This window comes from Populus alba, chromosome 8 (genome assembly GCF_005239225.2).
Source record: "Populus alba chromosome 8, ASM523922v2, whole genome shotgun sequence".
NCBI classification, from domain to species: Eukaryota; Viridiplantae; Streptophyta; class Magnoliopsida; order Malpighiales; family Salicaceae; genus Populus; species Populus alba.
In genome coordinates this window covers 12,732,208-12,753,721 of record NC_133291.1, presented here as the reverse complement: position 1 = coordinate 12,753,721, position 21,514 = coordinate 12,732,208, and the positions used below count along the sequence as shown (strand labels likewise).

Below are 21,514 nucleotides of genomic sequence, written 5' to 3'. Positions count from 1 at the left end.
AGCTTACAAGACTCAACCAAGATAGTCTGTTAGGCTTACCAAATCCAAATAAAAAGATGGTTCGGGCAAGCTTCCATGATCCAACCAAAGTAAACTTGGCTATGCATCCATGAGCCTTGGAGTTAGTAAGCTTGCCACATCCATGTGTCTTGGCTTTAGCATAGTTGTCAAACTTAAGACACTTGGACTTAACCTATTATTATTATTATTATTGTTTTTTTTATCATTATTGTTAATATTATTAATATAATTATTAAAAAATTTTAAAAAAATATTATTATTGAAAAAAAATTATAAATTTAATTTAAATGGTAAAATTAAAAACTGTTATTATTGCTATTGTTTTTATTATTATGTAAACACAACGGGGGATTTATTGGGCCCTTAAGAGTAAAGGCCGGGCACACTTGATAAATTTATTGGGCCAAGGCCTTGTAAGCCCAGGAAAAAAAAAAAAAAAGTATCATCAAGTTAGGGCTTTGAAATTTCGGAGGCGCTTCTTCTCACTTTTCTTATATGCTATAACTACTACTAACTCTTCATTTCACTGAATCACTTCCTTCCTTCTACACTCTTCTCGCCTATCACTCTCCCCCTTGGAAACCGAAGAAGTTGGGGAAAAAAATCTTCATTTCTTTGCTTGAAACACACACAGAGAGAGATGGCGTTAGCGTTCGATGAATTCGGTAGACCATTTGTAATAATAAAAGAACAAGACCAGAAGGTTCGATTGAGAGGTCTCGATGCTCAAAAAGCCAACATTGCTTCTGGTATGGCCGTCTCTCGCATCCTTCGCACCTCTCTCGGTCCCAAAGGTATGGATAAGATGCTCCAGAGTCCCGACGGCGACGTCACCATCAGTCAGTACCCTTCTCTCTTTCTCTCTCAGTTGATTTCGCCACTGAATATAGGGTTTTCTTTTTAAGAAAAAAGTTCAAATTCACTTTGATTTGATTTTTATTAGGGTTTAGGGTTTGTGATTTACTAATTATGGATATGGATCTGTGGAATTAAAATTAGCAAATGATGGTGCTACGATATTGGAGCAAATGGATGTGGACAATCAGATTGCAAAACTGTTGGTTGAGCTTTCGAGGAGTCAGGATTATGAAATCGGTGATGGGACTACTGGTGTTGTTGTTTTGGCTGGTGCACTTTTAGAGCAGTCTCAGAAGCTGTTGGAGCGCGGGATTCACCCTATTCGTGTTGCTGAGGGTTATGAGACTGCTTCTAGAATTGCTGTGGAGCATTTGGAGAAGATCTCTCAGAAGTATGATTTTGGAGTTGATAATATTGAGCCCTTGGTTCAAACTTGCATGACTACTTTGTCCTCCAAGATGTAAGTTTGGTTCTGCTCTGTTTTTGTGGTATTGCACTTGTCAAACGATTTGCTGTTATGTTCATTGTATCTTCTTTATTGTTGTTTTTGTTATGTTATTGCTACACTAGACTGTTTCTCTTTGTGCATACCTATTTCTTAAATTTCTTGCGTGTATGTGCAATTCAGTACATTTGTGTATCCGGTGATGTAATCTATTATAAACCACAAGTTTCTTAATGAACCCTTGGCTCTGCACCAAGATACAGAGTCTTATAATTCTATGCTAGTGGTTTGGATCTTATCTAAAATACCTTTTTTGTGTGTTTCCTTTGCTGCCTGTTAATAACTCTATCAAACTGCAAATATGCTTAGAAAGGATGATTTTTTTTTTTTTTATTTTTATAAGCACTGCTCTAAATACCTAAATCATCTCATAAAGACCATGGAACACTGAAAATATGACAAACCAAAGTCACAAGACGAGATGTTTTAGCATGTGTCGCCCTAAGCAAAGAGTAGTTGTTTTTAGTATGCAGAATGTAGTGCGATGACTGTCCAGATGATTCATAAATATTCCCAGTTTTGTAGTAATGATAATTGCCATATATAAATCTTCATAGTTTTTTCACACCTATCTATGTTTCCCTTTTCCATAAATATTCTAAGCTGTTTTAAGGTTTTCTTCCCTCATGCATGTGTATGGAGCACTGTCATAGCTGAGTTTAGGGTTTTTCAACTTTAACTCTCCACTGAGGTCTGTAGTTTTGGTATCAAATTAGGGATCGGAAAGATGAGTGTACAGCTGTGCATTAGCTGGATTTTTTAGTGGTTGAATCGTGTGTGTTGCAACCCATTCTCTATTAAAGGTGTTTTGACTTCGAATTTGGGCATGCTAGGAAGATGAGTGCTAGTTGAATGCCTTTACTGCTAGACTTATGCTATGCACTGTGATTATTACATGTCTCTTTGTTTTGCAGTGTGAATCGGTGCAAGCGCAGTTTAGCAGAGATTTCAGTTAAAGCAGTTCTTGCTGTTGCAGATTTAGAGAGGAAAGATGTTAATTTAGATTTGATAAAAGTTGAAGGGAAAGTAGGAGGCAAGTTGGAAGATACTGAACTGATATATGGGATACTTGTTGACAAGGAAATGAGTCATCCGCAGATGCCAAAGCAAATTGAAGATGCAAAAATTGCTATCCTGACGTGCCCCTTTGAACCACCTAAGCCAAAGACTAAACATAAGGTGGACATTGATACAGTTGAAAAGTTTCAAACATTGCGCAAGCAAGAGCAGCAGTACTTTGATGTCATGGTTCAGAAATGCAAGGTGGGTTGCAGTTTGTGTAACCATCAATAAATGTTTGATATGACACAATTGTATAAGCTCATCTCTCTTACTGTATATTAAACTTGTCCCTGTACTCATCTCCCCTGTATTTGTTTTCTTTCTCTGGTTTCACCAATTTCTGACTGTTCTATTTTCATCTGGCCAGTATTCAGGTTGTATGAGGTTTTTGATAATATGCTTTTTGGCGGGTTGCTTTTGGAGTCGCTAGGAGACTATGTTACCGTCTCTTTATGTTTATGTTGCTTGTAACTATTTTTTGCTTAAATCTGATTCTCAGGATGTCGGCGCAACCTTGGTTATCTGTCAATGGGGGTTTGATGATGAAGCAAATCATTTATTAATGCACAGGAACTTGCCTGCTGTCCGGTGGGTTGGTGGTGTAGAGTTAGAGCTGATAGCAATAGCTACAGGTTCGTGTCAATTAAGCCTCTCTCTAGCTGTATATATATATATATATATATATATATATATATATATATATATATGGGGAACACTTGCGCATCAATAATATTTATCATTATAAATGAAATGATGGGGTCTTGTTATTTTAGGTGGAAGAATTGTGCCAAGGTTCCAGGAGTTGACACCTGAAAAGCTGGGAAAGGTAAATGTTTCTTATTTACTTGCACTTTTCAATTAGGGAAAAAGAGGTCGGATATAATAGCATCATATATTTTTGTGTTCTCAAACCTGGTTCTAGCCTCTGGAAGAAGATTATTTATCAGTGTTTTAGTTGAGCCAGGTTTAAGAATTTAAAGGCATTCAAACCAATAAGGCAATAAAGATTCCTGCATTTTAGTGACTGGACTCTATTGATTCATGCAATTACCTTTTACATTTCATTCATGGAGTACAGATGACACTGATGTGTTATTCATCATTTTCTTTTACTGTTTTATGTGTGAAGGCTGGTTTGGTTCGAGAAAAGGCTTTTGGCACAACCAAAGATAGAATGCTATATGTTGAACACTGTGCAAATTCGAGGGCTGTAACCATATTTATTCGTGGAGGTACGATTTAGATTATCCATTTAAAATCTTTATTGCTATTGATTTTGTTTTGGCTTGTTATATTGTGGCAACTAACTTTGTGTTTCTTCCAAAATATAATTGTTATTACATGGCAATTAACTTTGTGTTCATTCAAAATATAATTGTTATTACGCGGAGTCTTTTGCATTCATGTTTTCATTCCCCAGTAAATGGGTGACAAACTTTGTGCCTATGGTATATCTTCTCTTTTTTCTTACTGGAAAAGAAGTATTTATTGCATTGTGGAGTCACTGTTTAAGCTTGACATACATGGGGTATGATTTATATTTGGGATCAACTTGTTTGCTAAGTTTGAAGTTTGAACTCTATTTCATCTACATGTTTGATGCTCAGAAGTCACAGTCTGCTCTTGCATTGTGTCTGCTTTCCTATGGGATCCCGTGTACTTGTATGAAAGCAAGCTAGAGATGATCTCAAAGTTTACAATAGATTTGTTTGAAGATATTGTGCTGCTTTGCTTTGATGGCTCAGTATATTTAATACTGCTCTGAAACTACTCGATTGTGCCCGCTCGCAAACATCTAATTATCATCCAATTCTAGTAGAGAAATGAACTAGTAGAAAGATCTCTTCTTTTTTCGCTTGTTATGCTGTTTGGATGCATTCCATTGCTATCATGGATGAATTGCTAAGCTACTCAAGAAAGCAAGGCCATCCTTTGCTCATGTTTGATATGTAGACCTATTGTAGTTTCAAAGGGAGATGATTTGAAAAAAAAGAAGGCAGGGGGGTCCCTGTCTTGAAGTTTATGCAGTTGATCTCATGCAAGGTTCTGGTGTTTTGTGATTACTAGGTAACAAAATGATAATTGAGGAGACAAAGCGTAGCATCCATGATGCGTTGTGTGTGGCAAGGAATCTTATTCGCAACAACTCTATTGTATATGGTGGTGGCTCAGCTGAGATTTCCTGCTCAGTTGCTGTGGAGGCTGCAGCTGATAGATATCCTGGAGTTGAGCAGGTAAGTTTCTTTCGTATTATTTTATGTGTGTGGGTGTAAATCTTCTCTTTTTTTCTATTGATACTGATGGCTTTCATTTTCGTTATATGCAGTATGCCATCAGGGCTTTTGCTGATGCTTTAGATTCTGTCCCTATGGCGCTAGCAGAAAATAGCGGTCTCCAACCAATTGAGACATTATCTGCAGTGAAATCTCAGCAAATTAAGGTACCACCTTCAGTGCCTCTCACATCTAGCTCCAATTTGTGCACCTGTAGTTCACCATCATCACAGGTGTTATTTTAATTTTCCTTTCAAAAATGAATTTGCAGGAGAACAATCATTACTGCGGAATAGATTGCAATGATGCTGGTACAAATGACATGCGCGAGCAAAACGTCTTTGAGACTCTTATTGGAAAGCAGCAGCAGATTTTTCTTGCAACACAAGTTGTCAAAATGATATTAAAAATTGATGATGTCATCTCTCCTTCTGAGTACTGATCTTGTAAAGGTCGGATATCACACTGCTTAACCATCAACTGAGGCCATATTGTTTTACTGGCCTGGTGCAGCATTTCGAGCCTCTCGGAGACGGACATTTGTTTCATGAGAGCTTGTTTTGGTTGCAGATTTTGTATTGCCCGTTGGATTTTAATCGGTTTTCCTTGCGTGTTTGAAGTGGTTGATTTTTATTGCTTGTTTTCTTTTATTAGTGATATTACATGATGCCCCCTTTTAACTGTTTCTACTTTTATACTCCACTTTCTTTATTGCGGGATCTTTTGATTCAGCTCTTATATCTTGTCTTCTGTTTCAAATGATTCTGCTCATACCATCCATAAACCTCCTCGATGCCATTTTTCTGCCCACCTTTCTATGTGGACTTGGAATGGACGCCCTACCACTATCATTTTTCTGGCCACCTTTCAAACACAGCCCTTGTGATGGTAGTAGAGCGTCCATTTGGTGGATGGAAATTGGAAATGGAAACAGTGTATTTTGTGATTTTTTTTTAATTAATATGGGTGTCTGGTTAACTTGTGTATATGTCAACGGTTTTCATGATTTTTAAAATGAATGATTATATAAGCTTTTCGTGAGTAATTTCAGGACTTGAACTGTGTATTTTATGATTTTTATTTGTTTATGCGGGTGCTTGCACTGTTTAGTTCACAAATTTAATTTTTTAATTTTTTGGCATGCTCTCTAGATTGATATTGTTTTTATAATTTTAAAATTCTCATATAACCTTGATCAAGTTTCATGGGTGCATGCATTCAAATTGAAAAAAAAAAAGAAACAAAAAAACAATGTAATCAAAATATAGCCACCGGTGATCATGTGAGGTCGTACAAGAGGTGGCTGTCGAGGAAAGCAATGTACCCCGCTATTCAGGTCAGTAGAGGCGTCTCGAATTGATCTCCTTGTGATTTTGGTATTTGGTTATCATCTGTATGTTTATTATTAAATTAATATTTTTTAGTATGATTTTAACATTAATATAAAAAAAATGAAAAAAATAGTGAAAAACACGATTGTATATAATAATACGGAACACGTTTATCCAATTACTACGTGTCATCGACAATTGCATTTTATACAGGTTCGGTTCTGCTGGTCTGCTCACAATTCACCAGGCCCCTCAGTTAATTACTCACAATTTGGGTAGACAATAAAGTTCCGGCTGGCAGAGACTGAGGTCCTGTATACAGGTAGTTGATGCGCAACGGAACACATGGTGGACCTTGTTGTCTGTTCATGATGTAGATGCAATGGGTCGACTGTCAATGTTATTTTGGTCCTAGGTAGAGGGAGACTGATGTCTATAAATTTAACGGGTTTATAATTTTTTTAATTATTATTTTGCTATCAAGATACATGAACTTGGGATATTACATTAAGTTTAATTTTTATCTAGGTACATAAATTTTCGGGTATGGTATCAAGCCTATACTAACATACACCTCCATATAGAAGCTCGAGCTCACTATTTAGATGTACACCCACTATTATGTTGACTAGGAGCGACATGCCCAACCTTGGTGGGCATGTTGTGCTCGAGCCTATTATACCTTAATCCAGACAATGCATCTCGATTTATTTTTCATCTCAAATGATCTAAGGTACTTTACTTGAGCATGATATCATTAATCTTTTTATATTTTATATTGATTTAATATGTATTATTTTGTGTTGAATATAACTCAAAATACTATAACGGGTGAAATTACATTTTAATATTTTCTTTTTATAAAAAAACAAGATTTGTGAGTTATAAATATACCATGAATCTTTTAAATTAAAGATTAACAATAACTTTATTTCAAATATTTTTAGTATATATATTTTTAGAGTTTATCTCTCTAAAATATTATTGTATTTTTTCTTTTCTATAAAGTTACTGACTTAAATATCATAAAATCATTGTATCTAAAAAAAAAAAAAAAAACTTTTACATGCATAGACTATTAACCATTTTGGCTTATCAAAGATCATCAACTACTAACCACTTGATTTTTCAAATATTTTAATTAAAATAAATAAATTAGATTATTTGAGCTAAAAAATTAATCAATTATCCAACGATCTTAAATTTTCAATGAATCATTTGCATGCGTTACGAACAGGTTCGAATTAGCTCATCGGATCCCTATCGTCCCCTGATTCAGGGTGACTCGAAACTTGATTGACTTCTTCAACCTTTTATTAGCATGCGTTGCTAGAAAATACAAGCTGGAAACCATGCTGCGAGGATATAATGTTCAATCGTTCATGCCATGGAACGAACAAGCTCCGCCCTGAGGCTAGAGAGGAATCGGTCAATCGGCCACCGGAATAAATAAATGAGGCACGAAGAATGAGACAACTGGCAAACAGAACATCTATTTAATTCCATCTCTGCCGACTGATATATATGGTTTCCATTATTGGAAAGCGTCTGGTGGTATCATTTATGGCAACTGTACTTTTTTACTGTTCAGTTTTGTCTGACATTGCGATTTTTTAATTTGTTTTAGTTTTGAATTATTATTTTTTATATTTTTAAAATCATTTTAATATAATAATAAAAAATATATATTTTTTGAAAAATAAAACCGACAGCAAGAGTGAACAGGTGGATGGTCGGATAAGGAATTACCCCTTCAAAAGGCAAGAGAATAGTCCCATTAAACAGACAAAGTCGCAGTGAACAGTTTCACGTCCGCGAAAAAAAGGATGGTCGTGGCCCCATTAAATAGAGCTACAAGGACACACATTTTCTCTCGACTTCTCAAGTTTCGATCCACTTTCCATACCCACCCATGCGATCTGAGTGCAGAGTAGGAGAGGGAGAGAGAGAGAGATTGATGTACAACTACAACCATACGAGGCCTCATCACCTCTTGTTTTTTACCATAGAAAGCAGACAAATTAGTGTAGACGAATCCTATATAGCTAGCTGATTCCTTGTAATAATTACAAATGGCTTTATTAACTTCCTGTTTTCACCTTTAATTTGCTCAACCTTTATTGCTTGAATTATACACTTGGTGGGCTTCTGTGCAAAGCCACTAATCAGCAACGGGAACCCTTCTTGCAAGCAAGTGAACCTGCTCCTGCTGTGATGGAGCTAACCAAGGAAGATGGTCTTGCACCTAAGCTGGATGCCTTGGCGTAACTAGAGGAAGCTCCAGCTCCTGATGCTGTGAAGAATGCCCCGTTTAACAACAAATCCCCTTCAGACCTCCAGTTCCAGCCCTTCCATTCACTTTGTGGTGCATCCTCATGTTTAGTTACCTGAAAGTAGTGATTTGACACATTTTTAGGTTATATATTCTTCTATCTATCGATCAATGTGCCATGAAGGGGATATCAGTTTGGCCCTTGCAGAGAATTACCTCTTTATTAAATCTGTCATTGGGAGCAAGAAACCTATTGCCTTGGCTGTTAATTGTAGGATCAGCACTGCCTCCAATTGCGTACATTTTCCAATGTGAGTAGTCGTTGTTTACCACGTGGAAATATCCATGTCTACACCTGCAGATTAATTTAAGACAGGATCAGAATTTAGACACCATGGCTCTACATATCCTTCTAGATTTAGATTCTGTATATATATACCTTGGCATTCTCTGCACAAGCCCTTCTCCGAAGTGGTTGAAGGCAATGGTGACTTGCATGTTCTTGTCTTGTTTATAGCTATCACTATGGCCCAAGAGCATGACCTTGTTGTGATGGGTCAAGTAATTGTTCGAGATTGTTATGGCTGTGGATCCATGAATCGCATCAATCAACCCATCATTGCAATTGGATAAAGAGCAATGATCCACCCACACATGGCTGCCTCCGAATATCGACACCCCATCACCGTCCGAGATAGTCCTCCATCCATAATGACCTGGGGAATCCCTCACATAAGCATTCCCTCCTTGCTTACAATCATGAATATTGAGACCGTGAATTATAATGTTGGTCACATACTGTATAGTGATGCATGGACCACCAGCAATGTGCACACTGGCTCCTCTTCCATCGATCGTCTTGAAGGAGTTCATGATCAGCTCCTCCTTCAGCTTGATCACCATGTCTCGAGCGAAAATGATCCACAAAGGCTCATCCTGTATAACAGCATGCCTGAGAGTGCCTGGCTTGGGATTCACAGGGTCATCGTTCCCGGGGTCTGTCACTACATATATCTTACCGTCCCTGCCACCGATAGCATGCTTACCGAACCCAATTGCACAATCTGCTAATCGCTGCCGATTCGTCTCCCATTTGGGGTCACACCTCCAGCAATCGTCTATTGGATTGCCGGTTCCACAAGAAAGGAAACCCAATTTTCTTCTAGAGGCGTTGATGCTCCTGAAACAGATAGGAAACGAAAAACGTGTCACATTAATTTCCAAGATATATATATATATATATATATAGCACAGTTACATATAATAATTTGAATTGCTAGCTAGTGCTAACTGTTCAGAGGGCTAGAGAATATTATACCTGTGTACTTCCTCCACTACCAATTCAGGATCTTGAACTGGCGAACAGGAAATAAAATTTGGAGCTAGAATAAGCAGGAGGATCGAGAGAGAGAGTGGGATTGCCATTATTTGGACACTAGAAATTTGTGAGAAACTTAGAGGAATGAGGTGCCTATATAAAGGGAATAGATAGGGGTAAAAGAGCTTAATTGGTAAGAAAAATAATAGTGGACCCAGACTTTATTATTATTATTATTATTATTATTGGTTTTCTTTTATTTTTTTAAAAATCAAAATCCCGAGATGTTTTGGTTACTTCAGTTTGAGCTGTTAAAGAATCCCTCTCTTTTTTAGATTTTTATTAGACTGGTTTCAGTGGTACATGACGGGTTGAGTTATTATTTTTTTAATAAATAAAAATATTTAAATAATTATAAATTTAATAAAAAAAATATTTAAATAATTATAAATTTAATTCAGATTAATTTGATCAATTTTAATAATTAAATATCAAATGATGATAATAGTAAAAAAGAACCAATTTAAAAAATACATAAATAAAAAAAATTCAAATTCAATTGGGTTAACTTTATTAACCCACCAAACATGATTTGGGATCAGGATTAAAAAAAATTAAAATAAAATAAAACTAAAAAAAATGCTAAGTTAAATCAATAAAGAAGTGACGGGAAACAAATCTTGACTCAACATGTATTAACTTGGCTAATTTACAGTTTGGACAACCCTGCATGGAGGGAAGTGAAAAAAATTCACAAAGCTCAAAGATTAATAATTTAAAATCAAATGATAAAATAGAAAACAAAGTCAGTTTTGAAAAAAAAAAATATATCACACAGGTTAACTCAACTAACATGTTATATGAGATATAAGATAAGGATAACTCCATTAAAAAAAAAAAAACAAATTATGAAGCTTAAAGCCCAAGTAATTCAATAATAATGAAAATTTAAAAAAAATATAAAAGACTTTTAAAAAATACCGAACTTAAAACAAGTTAATTTTTAAAATTTATGAACTAGGCCATGAGAACTAGGATTGCCTCGTAAAAACAAACATTAAAAAACTAACAAAATAAAATTTCTAATTATAAAAGTTCAAAATCAAAACATTGAGAACTAAATCTTGTATAGAAAATAACTAGGGAATAAATAAAAAAATATATAAAAAAGACCAATAAAATCAATGAGAATCAAAACTAAAAACAAAATAAAACGAAATAAATGTAATAGCACACACCACCCCCATTAGCTTATTAAAGAAAATATTCAGTCCTGAATATATAAAAGAATGTATGGAAATACCTTTTACTTTTAAAAAATAAAACAAATTTACCATTTTCAATTTCAAGGAATATTTATCCATTAAAAGAATTTTTTATACTGTGATAGCTTCTATTTTTTTATTTAGTCAAAGAGAAAAAATTGTTTGATTAGTAAAATAACTTTGTGTTTTTTATTTTGATTTTTATATATAATTATGTTTTAAATATTATGATAATCTACTTTTCATTCATGAGAATATAATTTTTTATTTAATTTATATATTAAAATCAATTTCACAAGAGTTTTAATTAAATATACATTTCTTAAAACTTAATTTTAAAAAACTATAATTAATGTTTTTTAATCATTATCATAATATCAAATTTAAAACTTGATTGCATCAATACTCATAATTAACTAAGCTTTTCTCTGTTTTTTAAATTTTCTTTTATGGGCGAGACAAGATTTAGGTGGTGTTTTTTTAGTGTGGATAAAATATTATTGGTTAAGAGTGTTTTTAAATTGTTTTAATATATTAATGTTAAAAATATTTTTTTAAATAAAAAATATTTTAAAAAGTAATTATTACTATACTATAACTTTTTTTTTAAAAAAAAAAAAACCTGCACTTAATTGTGAAATATAAAAAGAAAGCGACTGAAGGAAAATCAATCGCTGTCAAGAACATAAATGCCATGAAATGATCTTTTTACTGAGAATAAAGTGTATAAATGATTAGATAGAGCCTGCAATTAGTGGCTAAAAGTAGCTACTAATTGTTACTGCAGGGTAGTGTTTAGCATCAAATCATGCTCCAATCCAATCTCATGAACTTTATGCTGCTAGCATAAAAAATTTGAAATTTTAACTGCAAAGAATTTTAAAAAAATAAATATCACATTTATAAAACACAACTTCTTTATAAAAATATAATGTTAAAAAAGGAAACTAGAGTTTAATTTTAATTTAATTTGCTATTTTTTTAAAAAAAGAATTCTGACTATTGATTTAAAGATTCTAACAAGACGGTTACACCGACACTTTCACAACCCGTCGGTCGGTGTTTCCGTTGAAACGGAAGGCACCCCTTTTAACTCCATCACACATAACTCTTCGTCGGCAATACTGTATATATATATATATATATATATATTAAATTTAGCTGCATTTATGTTATTCAGCTGAGGCAGTTGTAATTAATTTTCCACCAGACAAGGCCTCGTTTTTGGCCCCCGAAGGTTGCTGACTCCTTGTCTCAGTTATATTATTATATTGCTTTTAAAATCTCGTTTGTGTCTAGGAGAAAATCTAAAATGTCGGTATCGAAATAAAATATTTCCACGTAAGCTGATGGATTTTGCAAACATATTTTTATTCAATAAAAGATCGAGTAATAATAAAATACCCAATAAAATAAAATAAACTAAATTATAAAAATAAAATGTTTTTTTTTTTCTAGTCTACTGTAACTAAAGTTCTAGGAGAGGCTATGTGATTATTATCTTTTTTGGCCAAACAATCATGTCTGATGGATTGTTTCTATTCATAAAAATGAAGTCTTTATTGTCTAATAATTCAGAGGTACAATGCTTTCATGTGTTCTATTTATTTTTTTATGTTTTAAAGAGTGTTGTTTTAAAAAATTAAATATATATTTTATATTTTTAAATTATTTTGATATACTAATATAATAAATAACTTTTAAAAAATAAATATAATTCCGTTACATTCTCAAGTAATTTGAATCTCGAATTAGATATTATGTACCACACTGCATATCACATGTACAGCATGTGTAGAGGTTCACTGTCACGACAGTCCAAAATGAACATTCATTGTGCTTATTAATGTTCTGTGTACTATTGTTGTTGCTTTTTTTGGTGAATGAACTCAAACCGAGTCACTACTTTTATTATAGTTCGTTTAATAATTGTAATCAAACCCTGTTTGGTCTGATTGGATGAACTTTATCAAACCCTGTTTAGTCTGAATGGATGGACTTTATCAAACCCTGTTTAAAGAAACTCATTATAGCTCACCAAAAATAAGCTAGGCCTTTTTTTATGACATAAAAATATAGTCTCTTGATTTTTATTTATTTTTTAATATATTATAGATTTATTTATGGACATAATCCATGCATAGTCACTTCTAAGAACTAAACCAAGAAGTATAAGTCGTTAACTTGAAATCTCAAATCATTTACATACTTCACTAGATTCTATGTTTAGTGTTGTCTCGGCGCCACACATATCGTTTGAAGGGCATCTACCCACTTGCTTAGACACGTGATAACTATTTTTGAATTATATATATATATATATATATATATATAAAATATCCAATTATTTCTGAATTAATATATGGGAATTAAAAGAAAGAAAAAAAGATTATTAAATTTAACTATTGAGGTATATAACTAATTGAGTTGTATAAAAAAAATGAAAAACATAGAAACGCCCCTAAACAATTTTTTTTTAAGAAAATTGAATAGTTCATGTGCGACTCAACTCTTTTGGCTTGCCTTACCTATCATTCATTCGTTAATTTTTATGTTGTGCTCAGTTTGGTTCTTAAAACTACAGTCTGATTAGTTTGAGCATTTGCCATTAAACTGCTACCAATACTGACTCGATAACATATTAACTTACTATATAGAAGTAAAATACTAAATTAATGGATGGCAAAAAACAAAAAAAAAGTTGGAAAAAAAACCAAGATAGATTACATCCCGTCAATAAAAATATTTTCGCATTTAAATAGTCGAAGCACATTAAAAATAGATATACACACACATACAGGAGATGATTCCAATTTACAATTTGCATTATATAAAATAAAAGCAACTAACTTATGCATTGTATTTTCCTTTTTTTTTTTTTCAATTAATGCTATATTTATAACTCGTCAATTTCAAAGAAAAATGCCAAATTGTTAATCTAAGAAGAAATCCAGGAGTATATATTTTAAAAAAAGAAAGAAAGAAAAGGTGGGAACCCAGGTCGTGTACATATTATGCCACCATCCAGATTCCAGGCACATGCTTAGCTAACATGGAAATAAATGTTTTCTTTTTGCTTCCAATCCATTCCCCACGTTATTATTATTATTATTATAAACAAACAAATAAAGAAATAATAAATTCGTAAGGGTATGGATGTGTGGCTATCCCTGTAGCCTGCGTGTGGAGCTTTAAGTTAAATTACGGAGAAAAGGGAAAGCTCAAAGCAGCTTTGAAAATAAGGAGCGATTCACGTGGGAAGGCCGTACTGTCTGTCTGTCAGGCAGTCAGGTAGCCATAGCCGTTTCTTTCGCTTCTTTGAAAGCCATCACATCATCTTGGCTCGGGAGCCCAATGCACGCACGTTCTCCCATGTGACCTTTGTTCCCTTACATCCTCCTCCGCTCGCCCCTACAATTCCCATGTCTACCCTTGTAAGGGGAGTGTCTGGGATCGTGTTTTTAAAAATTTTATTTTTTTATTTAAAATATATTTTTTATATTTTAAATATTATTTTGATATAATTATATTAAAAATAATTTTTAAAAATTAAAAAAAATATTTTAATATATTTTTTAAATGAAAAAGCATTTTAAATTATTTTCGCTACCATAATTCTAATCATCTACCCTATTTAAGATTTAAGATGGTTTGTTTTTAATATTTTATAATTCTAATTTTTTAGTATTAAAAATAAAATTTTTTAAATATATATATATTTCATTATATCTCGAAGGAAAAAAGAACACTGGTGATAGGGTATCATAACTAAATTGTAAAGCTCTCTCGAAAGCAACGTGGGTGGGCTTATCTTCCGTTAGTTTGATTGGGTGACCCTTGAAGACAAGGCCTAACTTAAGATGGGTCTCTACTCTCTCTCTCTCTCTCAATGCTGCAGCGTGGCATATCTCTCACAGCCGGCCGTTAGCTTCTCAAGTTAAACTTCCATGGGTCACTGGGCGGACCTGTTTGTGTTGTTTTTTTTTGATATAACCATCCGGTTTGCCACTCTAATCCGGATTCGAGCCGGTGAGACCCGTAAGGGCGGCAAAGCTCTCCCACATAGCGCCGCTGCATGGCTCGAACTCGAGACCTTGGTTAAGCTAGGACAGCCCTCTGTCAGCTGACGCTCGGTGGTGTTTGTGTTGTTGTATTCACTGTTATTAAACATGCGGGTCAACCCGAGATTTAATCTAGTTTGGATTAAAAAATGGTAATTAATAGATACGGTCAAACTCAAATTATTTAAAGATTAATCTGCTTACATAGTCAAAACTCAATTTTATTTTTTTTTTATTTTTCTTTCAAAACAATGTTTTTTCAACTCTCTTTTTTTTTTTTTAAAAAAATTAAAACATTTTTAATTAAACGAGGTTAATATGGATCAATACATGGCTCGGATCATGTGCACGGCTGGATTTTATTTTCTTTTTTAAAAGATCAAGAAATTTAAACAAATCAGATCAAAATCAAAACTCGAATTGAATTATACAAGAATGAGTTGACATGACCGTATTTTTAAATCAACTTGCCAGTTAGCTTATGAAACAACAGATGATTAGAAGCCCATTCTTGAATGATGGGGGGCCTGTCTTGTAGACCCCAATCTGGGCCAAAACCAAACTGTTCTAGATGTTGAACACTGGCCCACCAAGGCCCACGTATCTGGGCTCTGAATTGAAACACTTTTTTGGAAGGTTGATAGACTCTTGTTTCATTTCTATGGCAAGCAATCATGTAAACAAAAAGAGGAACAGGAAGGAAACTCTGCTAGCAGTTTGATAATTTATCAGACAGCGCCGGCACGGTCGGTCTACAGAAAAGGATGCGAAAGGAATTCAAGCTACTCACCCCTTGCAATTCATTATTTATTTTCTTTTTCAAAACAATCTGTTTCGTTGCCCATATAGAGCGTATCGGCTGAGAAAATCCAAGAAAGACAGAGCATTGATAGAGAGCTCTCACACATCACACCGGCCACAGCTACCGATCCCGGCCATGAATTCTTGCTAATATCGCTATTCAACTGCAATACCATTTCTGTACAGCCAACATGCCTTGGAGAACCTCTACGAGCATGGAATAGATTTGTATCACCGGCATGCATGTGAAGGCGCTTTTGGTTGATGTGCTGCTTCAAAGCAGCATCAAGCTGTTCTCTGTGTTCATCATAACAGGTGAAGAACTATACCTGTCAATCTTGGTCAAATTGAGATAATGCCATCATGACTGAACATCTCTTCGATCACTCTCTTTTGGCTTGATAATCCTGGGGTATAGCAGGTTTGGAAAACATAAGCAGTGAGCAAACGCGAAACAATAATTCCCTAATATGACAGGAAAAAAAATAGCTCGCTAGGGGAAACAATAACTCCGGCATCAAACTCTAACACACACCACAAAAAAAAAAAAAAAAAAAAACCTCCTTTTCCCAGAGAGTAACTTATAACTTGTTGTTTCCTGTATTGAAAATTTGAAATTAATTAATTAGTCCTTGTAGTATTAGAATTGATTAAATAGTCCCTATTGACCATTCTCAATTTAGTAGTTTTTTGTTCAAAGAATGCCTCCTAGACTAGTTAAATATCCCCATCTTCCCAGCTATTTTCTTTGTTCTTTATTTTTTAAGAAAAAAAAAGAAATGGAAATGGACATGCATATGACAAGGAGAAATAAATTATAAATAAAGAGTATAGGTGTCAAATACATAGTTTTTTACACCGTGAAACTAGTTAATAAGTTTTGTCACACTACAGGGACTTGAGTTATAATTTAATCTTTTGCAAATGCCATGAACTAATCCGACCACATTCATAACCACACCTAAGGACATCAAGAGGGTAAATTCACAACTAGCTTGCAGTTTTCTGCTCAACGTTTCCAGACAATAATATTATGAAGAGCATGACAAAATGAACATGCATGCATGAAACAAGATGTGAACATAATGAAGGGCTCGGGGCAAAAGCACTACCTAATTTTCCTATAATTTAAATAATGGGCCTACATGGTCAATCAGTTAATGATGAAGATGTCAATTCTATATTAAAAAGTGCAGCTACCATTCTACTTTTGCTTATTGTTATGTAGTTCATCCCTTGCACAAACCTCAGTAGGAGCGGAAACTTCACTTTTTTCTACTACGGAATTTGTTTCCCCATCTTGCTTCTGGTCCTGGCCAGATAGATCACCATTTACAACCTTAAGAGCAGAGGAATCATGAATAGCTGCTGTAGATGCGTCATCAATTACAGCAGCACCAACTGGACTGTTTCCATTTCCTCTGATAAATGAACTGCTGTCGTGCTCATTATTTTCCATTTGACTTCCTCTACCTGCAGCCTCTTCGGCTGTCCTCTCCTCTTCTTCTCTTTGTTGCCTTCTCCTTGCCTCTTGTTCCTTTAATTGCTTGAATCTGAATGACAGTATATTTAGACCATGATACAGAAACTGGGATGAAGAAGGAAGAAAGGAAAGGTTAGTGATTACAGACCTTTCACCAGGACGCGACCCTTCTGGCGTCAACTTTTCTTCTTGCCTGGTCTTAGTTTGCATGGGTTTTAATTCAGAGATAGGTTTCTGAATCTGCAGTTGGTCTTCTTTAACAATATCATTACTGAACTTCGTCACAGGATTTTTTGCACCCCCTAACTTTTGAAGCCACACCTGTTGTATTGTGCTTAATATGTTATTTGTGAGCCTGCAAAAAATTAAACGAAAATTTCAGGAAAATATAGGAAGAATAGTGGCGGAAAAAACCATTTCCAATCACAAAGTCTCCAAGACTCTAAATGAGATAATGTGGTGTTCACATAATTGCAAGGCTGCTCACCAATAAAGGCTGAGACCAGAAGGAACTGAAAGAGAAAAGTAACCAATCATTAATGGAAGGAACTTTGTTATTGCTTGAGAATTCTTCACATTTGGATCATCGCTCTGAAAACAGTAACAAGTTAAAATTTACATTGTCATCTAAAACCAAATAAAAAGAGTGACCAGTTATGACAGCATTCAAACACAAAACTTTTAGCACTTCATCAAAACACATGACACAGCTTTTAGGCTTTAGGACAAAGGGTCAGCATTCTCTCCCTGCAGCCTTAGGCTTTAGCAAAAAGGGTTAGCACATGTATTAATTTCCTCCAAGTTAGCAAAACAAAGCACTCAGCATCACACATTCACTTCAGTTCTTGGCCAGACAAGTTCTCATTACTCTGTCTCTTCTTGCATAATAAAACTGAATGCATCAATACAAGTCTTATTTATACACTCCTATATGGTATTTCTTGTCAATTTCTGTCACACTTCACTTAAGATCTATGCATACACATAGAATGTATTGAGGGTCACGCATGAAATGGACAAGGGATGCAATTCAGTCATGTAACTATTGATGGCAGCAGTATAGGCATTTGCGGACTCAACATGCTCTGTGCTATGAGTTTTCAATTGCCAAAAAGGATACCCTTTGCCAAAAAGGCATAGCCTCCAAGAGAGCAGAGTACGAGGAAAAAATGTTTTGAACCAGTTAAAAGAGCAATCACTTAAGCTAATCAGGATTATGGAGACATGAGCAAATCTAAACTTGGGTAGTAATGGACCTGTGATGATTGCATAATTTGGACGGACATGTATTGCAAGACAACCAACATGGCAGGCAAAACAAGATATGCCACAGTATCTGACCATCCAATGGGTGGTTGTCCATCCTGAGGAAAAAAAGAACAAGTAATAAACAACAAGCTCCACAACATGCCTCAAAGCCTAATAACAAAAAGAAAAAAAATCTGAAATAGAATGGAGCAGGAAAAAAAAAAAACTGCAATCAGCATATCCTAACCGCCATCAACATGAAGACACTTGATTAAAATGCAAGTTCACATTTATGAGTAAGGAGAGTAAAAAAAAAGAATTGAAATCCTTTAAGTTGTGATGAAATACTGTTCAGCTTATTCTCATCTCTCAGAAAGCAGGATGATTCCACAAAAAAAAAGCTTCCAAGTCTTGTATAGAGTATGATCAACACAAAGTTCGATCAGAAACCCATGCTAATCGATAGCACTGGAGAACTGAATTAAGGTACTCACTACAAAAGGGAAAAGCCAAGAGATTCCGCTGCCATTTTGACGTTCAGCAATTGTAGTTGGACCGGCCAGGGAGGGTATCCAAAAGAAGCCTTCTGTGAGGAGTCCCTTGATATTAGATACAGAAATTAATTTAGAGAAGATAGAGAAATAGTATCCATAAAACTAAAAGCTAAAGCAAGTAAAATTTTTGATGAAGTGAGAAAATTAACATGGAAGGAATGTTACCTCATTTGCTACATTTGAAAGGGCTCTATAGAGTCCAATCCACACTGGAATTGTGGCAAGTGTGGGGAGACATCCTGGCACAAAGTGGTAAGAATATTGAAAACACTTTTAATTAAGCAGGGCAAAGGAAATCTTAAATCATACTACAAAGCAGAAAACAAAAATCTTATATAAAAAAAAAAGGTACCAGCTAGTGGGTTTATGCCAGCTAGCTTGTACAACCGAGCAGTCTCAAGTTGAATCCTCTCCTGGAGGCAAACAAAAGAATCGAACTAGGTCAGCGAAATCACACAAGCAACAAGCTCTGATAAATGGTTCCCATTGCCCTATTTTTATAAGAGAAAAGGGATGTCAGATAGACCTGATCACCAGCATAGAGTTGTTGAACAGCCTTAATTTGCGGTTGCAAAGATCGCATAGCCATGGCAGATTCCACCTGCCCACCACAGCCACATCTTACACACTTGAGCATAATAAACACTGACATGCATAAAAATTGCTTCAAAAAGGAGAAAGAACACGAACCTGTTTCTTACTCAAAGGAAATGTAGCAGCCTTGACAAGAACAGTCAAGAGTATAATAGCAAAACCATAAGCATACGGTACATGCAAAGCAGATAACCCATCTTTCAAGACCTGTAATACTTGCTTAATTAATTATTAAGCTCGAGATTCATTTCCTGTTAAAAGAAAAGGAAAGGACAGGACCAAACCTTTAAAGTACTCTCGAGACAGGAAGTGATACCAGAAAGCCAATCACCGTTCTGTTTGGTGCTACTATCCACGACCTGTTCGGGATTGGAGACGGCAGCATCGGCAATTGTGTAAATAATACTCTCTGCTCTACCAAACAAGTTCTTGATCACAGCCTCCGCGTTATCCGGGTCAGGAAAGAGACCCGGTCTGAAACCGAACCGGGCTACGCAGAGAGAACCGCGAGGAATTAATGGTTTGGGAAGGTGAGGCGGGTGGATGGGGAGAGAGGTACAGGTTTTGGTTCGGTCGATAAAAGGGAGGGAGAGAGGGATTAGGTTTGGTGTTGTACATGAAAGAGAAGAGGCCATTCTTACTTCCTGTTTCCGAGAGAGAGCGAGGTGGCAGAAAGTCGTTTCCTCCCTTTTCAACTGCTTTGAGCTGTAAGGGATCCTTTTCTTTTTAAGATTTAGCCAAACATCACAGAAGTCCTCAGCCTTTGAGAGGAGTCTAGATTAGGTTACTAACTTATTTTTTTCTTAATTAGATCCCTATTGTATCGAGTAATTCTTAATCAGATACTTCCCTCACTTTTAATCAAATCACATGAAATTTATATGGGTTTTTTTATACAAAAAGAGTATATTTCTAATATTTTCATTTTTAATTTAGGCAAGGTTATGGAAAAAATATATAACGATCTAATTTTTAGGCCAAATTTAGTAAATTCATGAGTTTTTTATGAAAAAAAGAAACAAATATTTGATTTTTACATCCTTACTTAACTATTTTGATAATCTAAACTAAACGAAGGATCTAATTAAGAATGAATATCAAATACCTAATTGAAGTAAAAAAACGGTTAGGGACTTAGCTGGTATTGTTCATGTAAATTGAGGATTTTCTTGTATTTTCTCTTAAATTTTTGTTTACTTAGCTGGGCAAAGTGATGGCTACTGATCGATATTTTTTTCACGTGGCAAATTGGGAGTATTACAGAGCTAATAAATAAACGTTTATGTTGTGCTTGGCCACGGAGGAAATAGAATAGAATCTCAAGGACATGAGAATATATAAAAATTATTTATAATCATTTAATTTATATATTTTTCAATAAAAAAAAATTAAATACAATAGACACTAATAATAAATTTATTTATAATTATATATATTTTAAATAAATATAAAATAAACTCACACAGTAGTAATTATAAATAAATTCTTGTTTGTTCGAACTATTTTTAAGTTAGTTTTTCAATATCTTAACTAGATTTACAATAAAAAAAAATGTGTGCACCTTTCAGTTACCGAATCCGATGTTGTTTTATGTATTAATCAATTTGATTATGATAAAAAAAAAAAATATCACTAGAATATTAAAATGCTTTAGTATTTAAACCCGGTGATAAGAACTTACGATTAAAAAATTTACTCCTTAATGATTTTAAATTCGAGCCCTGAGATTGTTAATATTTATAGCTATTGGAGGTATATTTTGCTGTTAACTTTAGGATTCATGGAGAATAATCGATATGCGTGTAAACTGGCCCAAACACTTCATACGAATAAAAAAAACAATACTTTACTGTTTATACAAATAAATT

General features: G+C 34.4%; 3 protein-coding genes across 3 annotated transcripts; 1 reads left to right on the top strand and 2 right to left on the bottom strand.

Moving 5' to 3' along the window:
* Positions 1–534: 534 nt before the first annotated feature.
* LOC118053770 (T-complex protein 1 subunit epsilon) lies at positions 535–5,338 on the top strand. Its single transcript, XM_035065135.2, has 9 exons — positions 535–860; positions 1,021–1,339; positions 2,299–2,647; positions 2,946–3,078; positions 3,220–3,272; positions 3,576–3,678; positions 4,514–4,680; positions 4,773–4,886; positions 4,991–5,338. The coding sequence occupies exons 1-9, from the start codon at positions 662–664 to the stop codon at positions 5,159–5,161; spliced, it is 1,608 nt and encodes a 535-aa protein (XP_034921026.1). The 5' UTR covers positions 535–661; the 3' UTR covers positions 5,162–5,338.
* A 2,457-nt stretch (positions 5,339–7,795) lies between these two features.
* LOC118053761 (probable pectate lyase 5) lies at positions 7,796–9,788 on the bottom strand. Its single transcript, XM_035065120.2, has 4 exons — positions 9,641–9,788; positions 8,762–9,502; positions 8,539–8,677; positions 7,796–8,437 (listed from the first exon to the last, which is right to left on the bottom strand). Exons 1-4 carry the CDS (start codon positions 9,745–9,747, stop codon positions 8,216–8,218), a joined length of 1,209 nt encoding a protein of 402 aa, XP_034921011.1. The 5' UTR covers positions 9,748–9,788; the 3' UTR covers positions 7,796–8,215.
* Positions 9,789–15,657: 5,869 nt separating this feature from the next.
* LOC118053752 (ALBINO3-like protein 1, chloroplastic) lies at positions 15,658–20,353 on the bottom strand. Its single transcript, XM_035065109.2, has 11 exons — positions 19,931–20,353; positions 19,743–19,853; positions 19,579–19,653; positions 19,405–19,465; positions 19,218–19,291; positions 18,993–19,097; positions 18,507–18,614; positions 17,738–17,841; positions 17,399–17,605; positions 17,014–17,320; positions 15,658–16,174 (listed from the first exon to the last, which is right to left on the bottom strand). The coding sequence occupies exons 1-11, from the start codon at positions 20,279–20,281 to the stop codon at positions 16,151–16,153; spliced, it is 1,527 nt and encodes a 508-aa protein (XP_034921000.1). The 5' UTR covers positions 20,282–20,353; the 3' UTR covers positions 15,658–16,150.
* Positions 20,354–21,514: the final 1,161 nt, after the last annotated feature.

Coding starts and splice junctions, on each gene's coding strand:
- LOC118053770 (XM_035065135.2), top strand. CDS start 662: ATGGCGTTAGCGTTCGATGAATTCGGTAGACCATTTGTAATAATAAAA. Junction 3,273..3,575: donor CACCTGAAAAGCTGGGAAAG/GTAAATGTTTCT, acceptor TTATGTGTGAAG/GCTGGTTTGGTTCGAGAAAA. Junction 4,887..4,990: donor TGAAATCTCAGCAAATTAAG/GTACCACCTTCA, acceptor ATGAATTTGCAG/GAGAACAATCATTACTGCGG.
- LOC118053761 (XM_035065120.2), bottom strand. CDS start 9,747: ATGGCAATCCCACTCTCTCTCTCGATCCTCCTGCTTATTCTAGCTCCA. Junction 9,503..9,640: donor GTAGTGGAGGAAGTACACAG/GTATAATATTCT, acceptor TATCTGTTTCAG/GAGCATCAACGCCTCTAGAA. Junction 8,678..8,761: donor CTTGTGCAGAGAATGCCAAG/GTATATATATAC, acceptor ATTAATCTGCAG/GTGTAGACATGGATATTTCC.
- LOC118053752 (XM_035065109.2), bottom strand. CDS start 20,281: ATGGCCTCTTCTCTTTCATGTACAACACCAAACCTAATCCCTCTCTCC. Junction 19,854..19,930: donor GTCTCGAGAGTACTTTAAAG/GTTTGGTCCTGT, acceptor CAAGTATTACAG/GTCTTGAAAGATGGGTTATC. Junction 19,466..19,578: donor AACTCTATGCTGGTGATCAG/GTCTATCTGACA, acceptor GTTTGCCTCCAG/GAGAGGATTCAACTTGAGAC.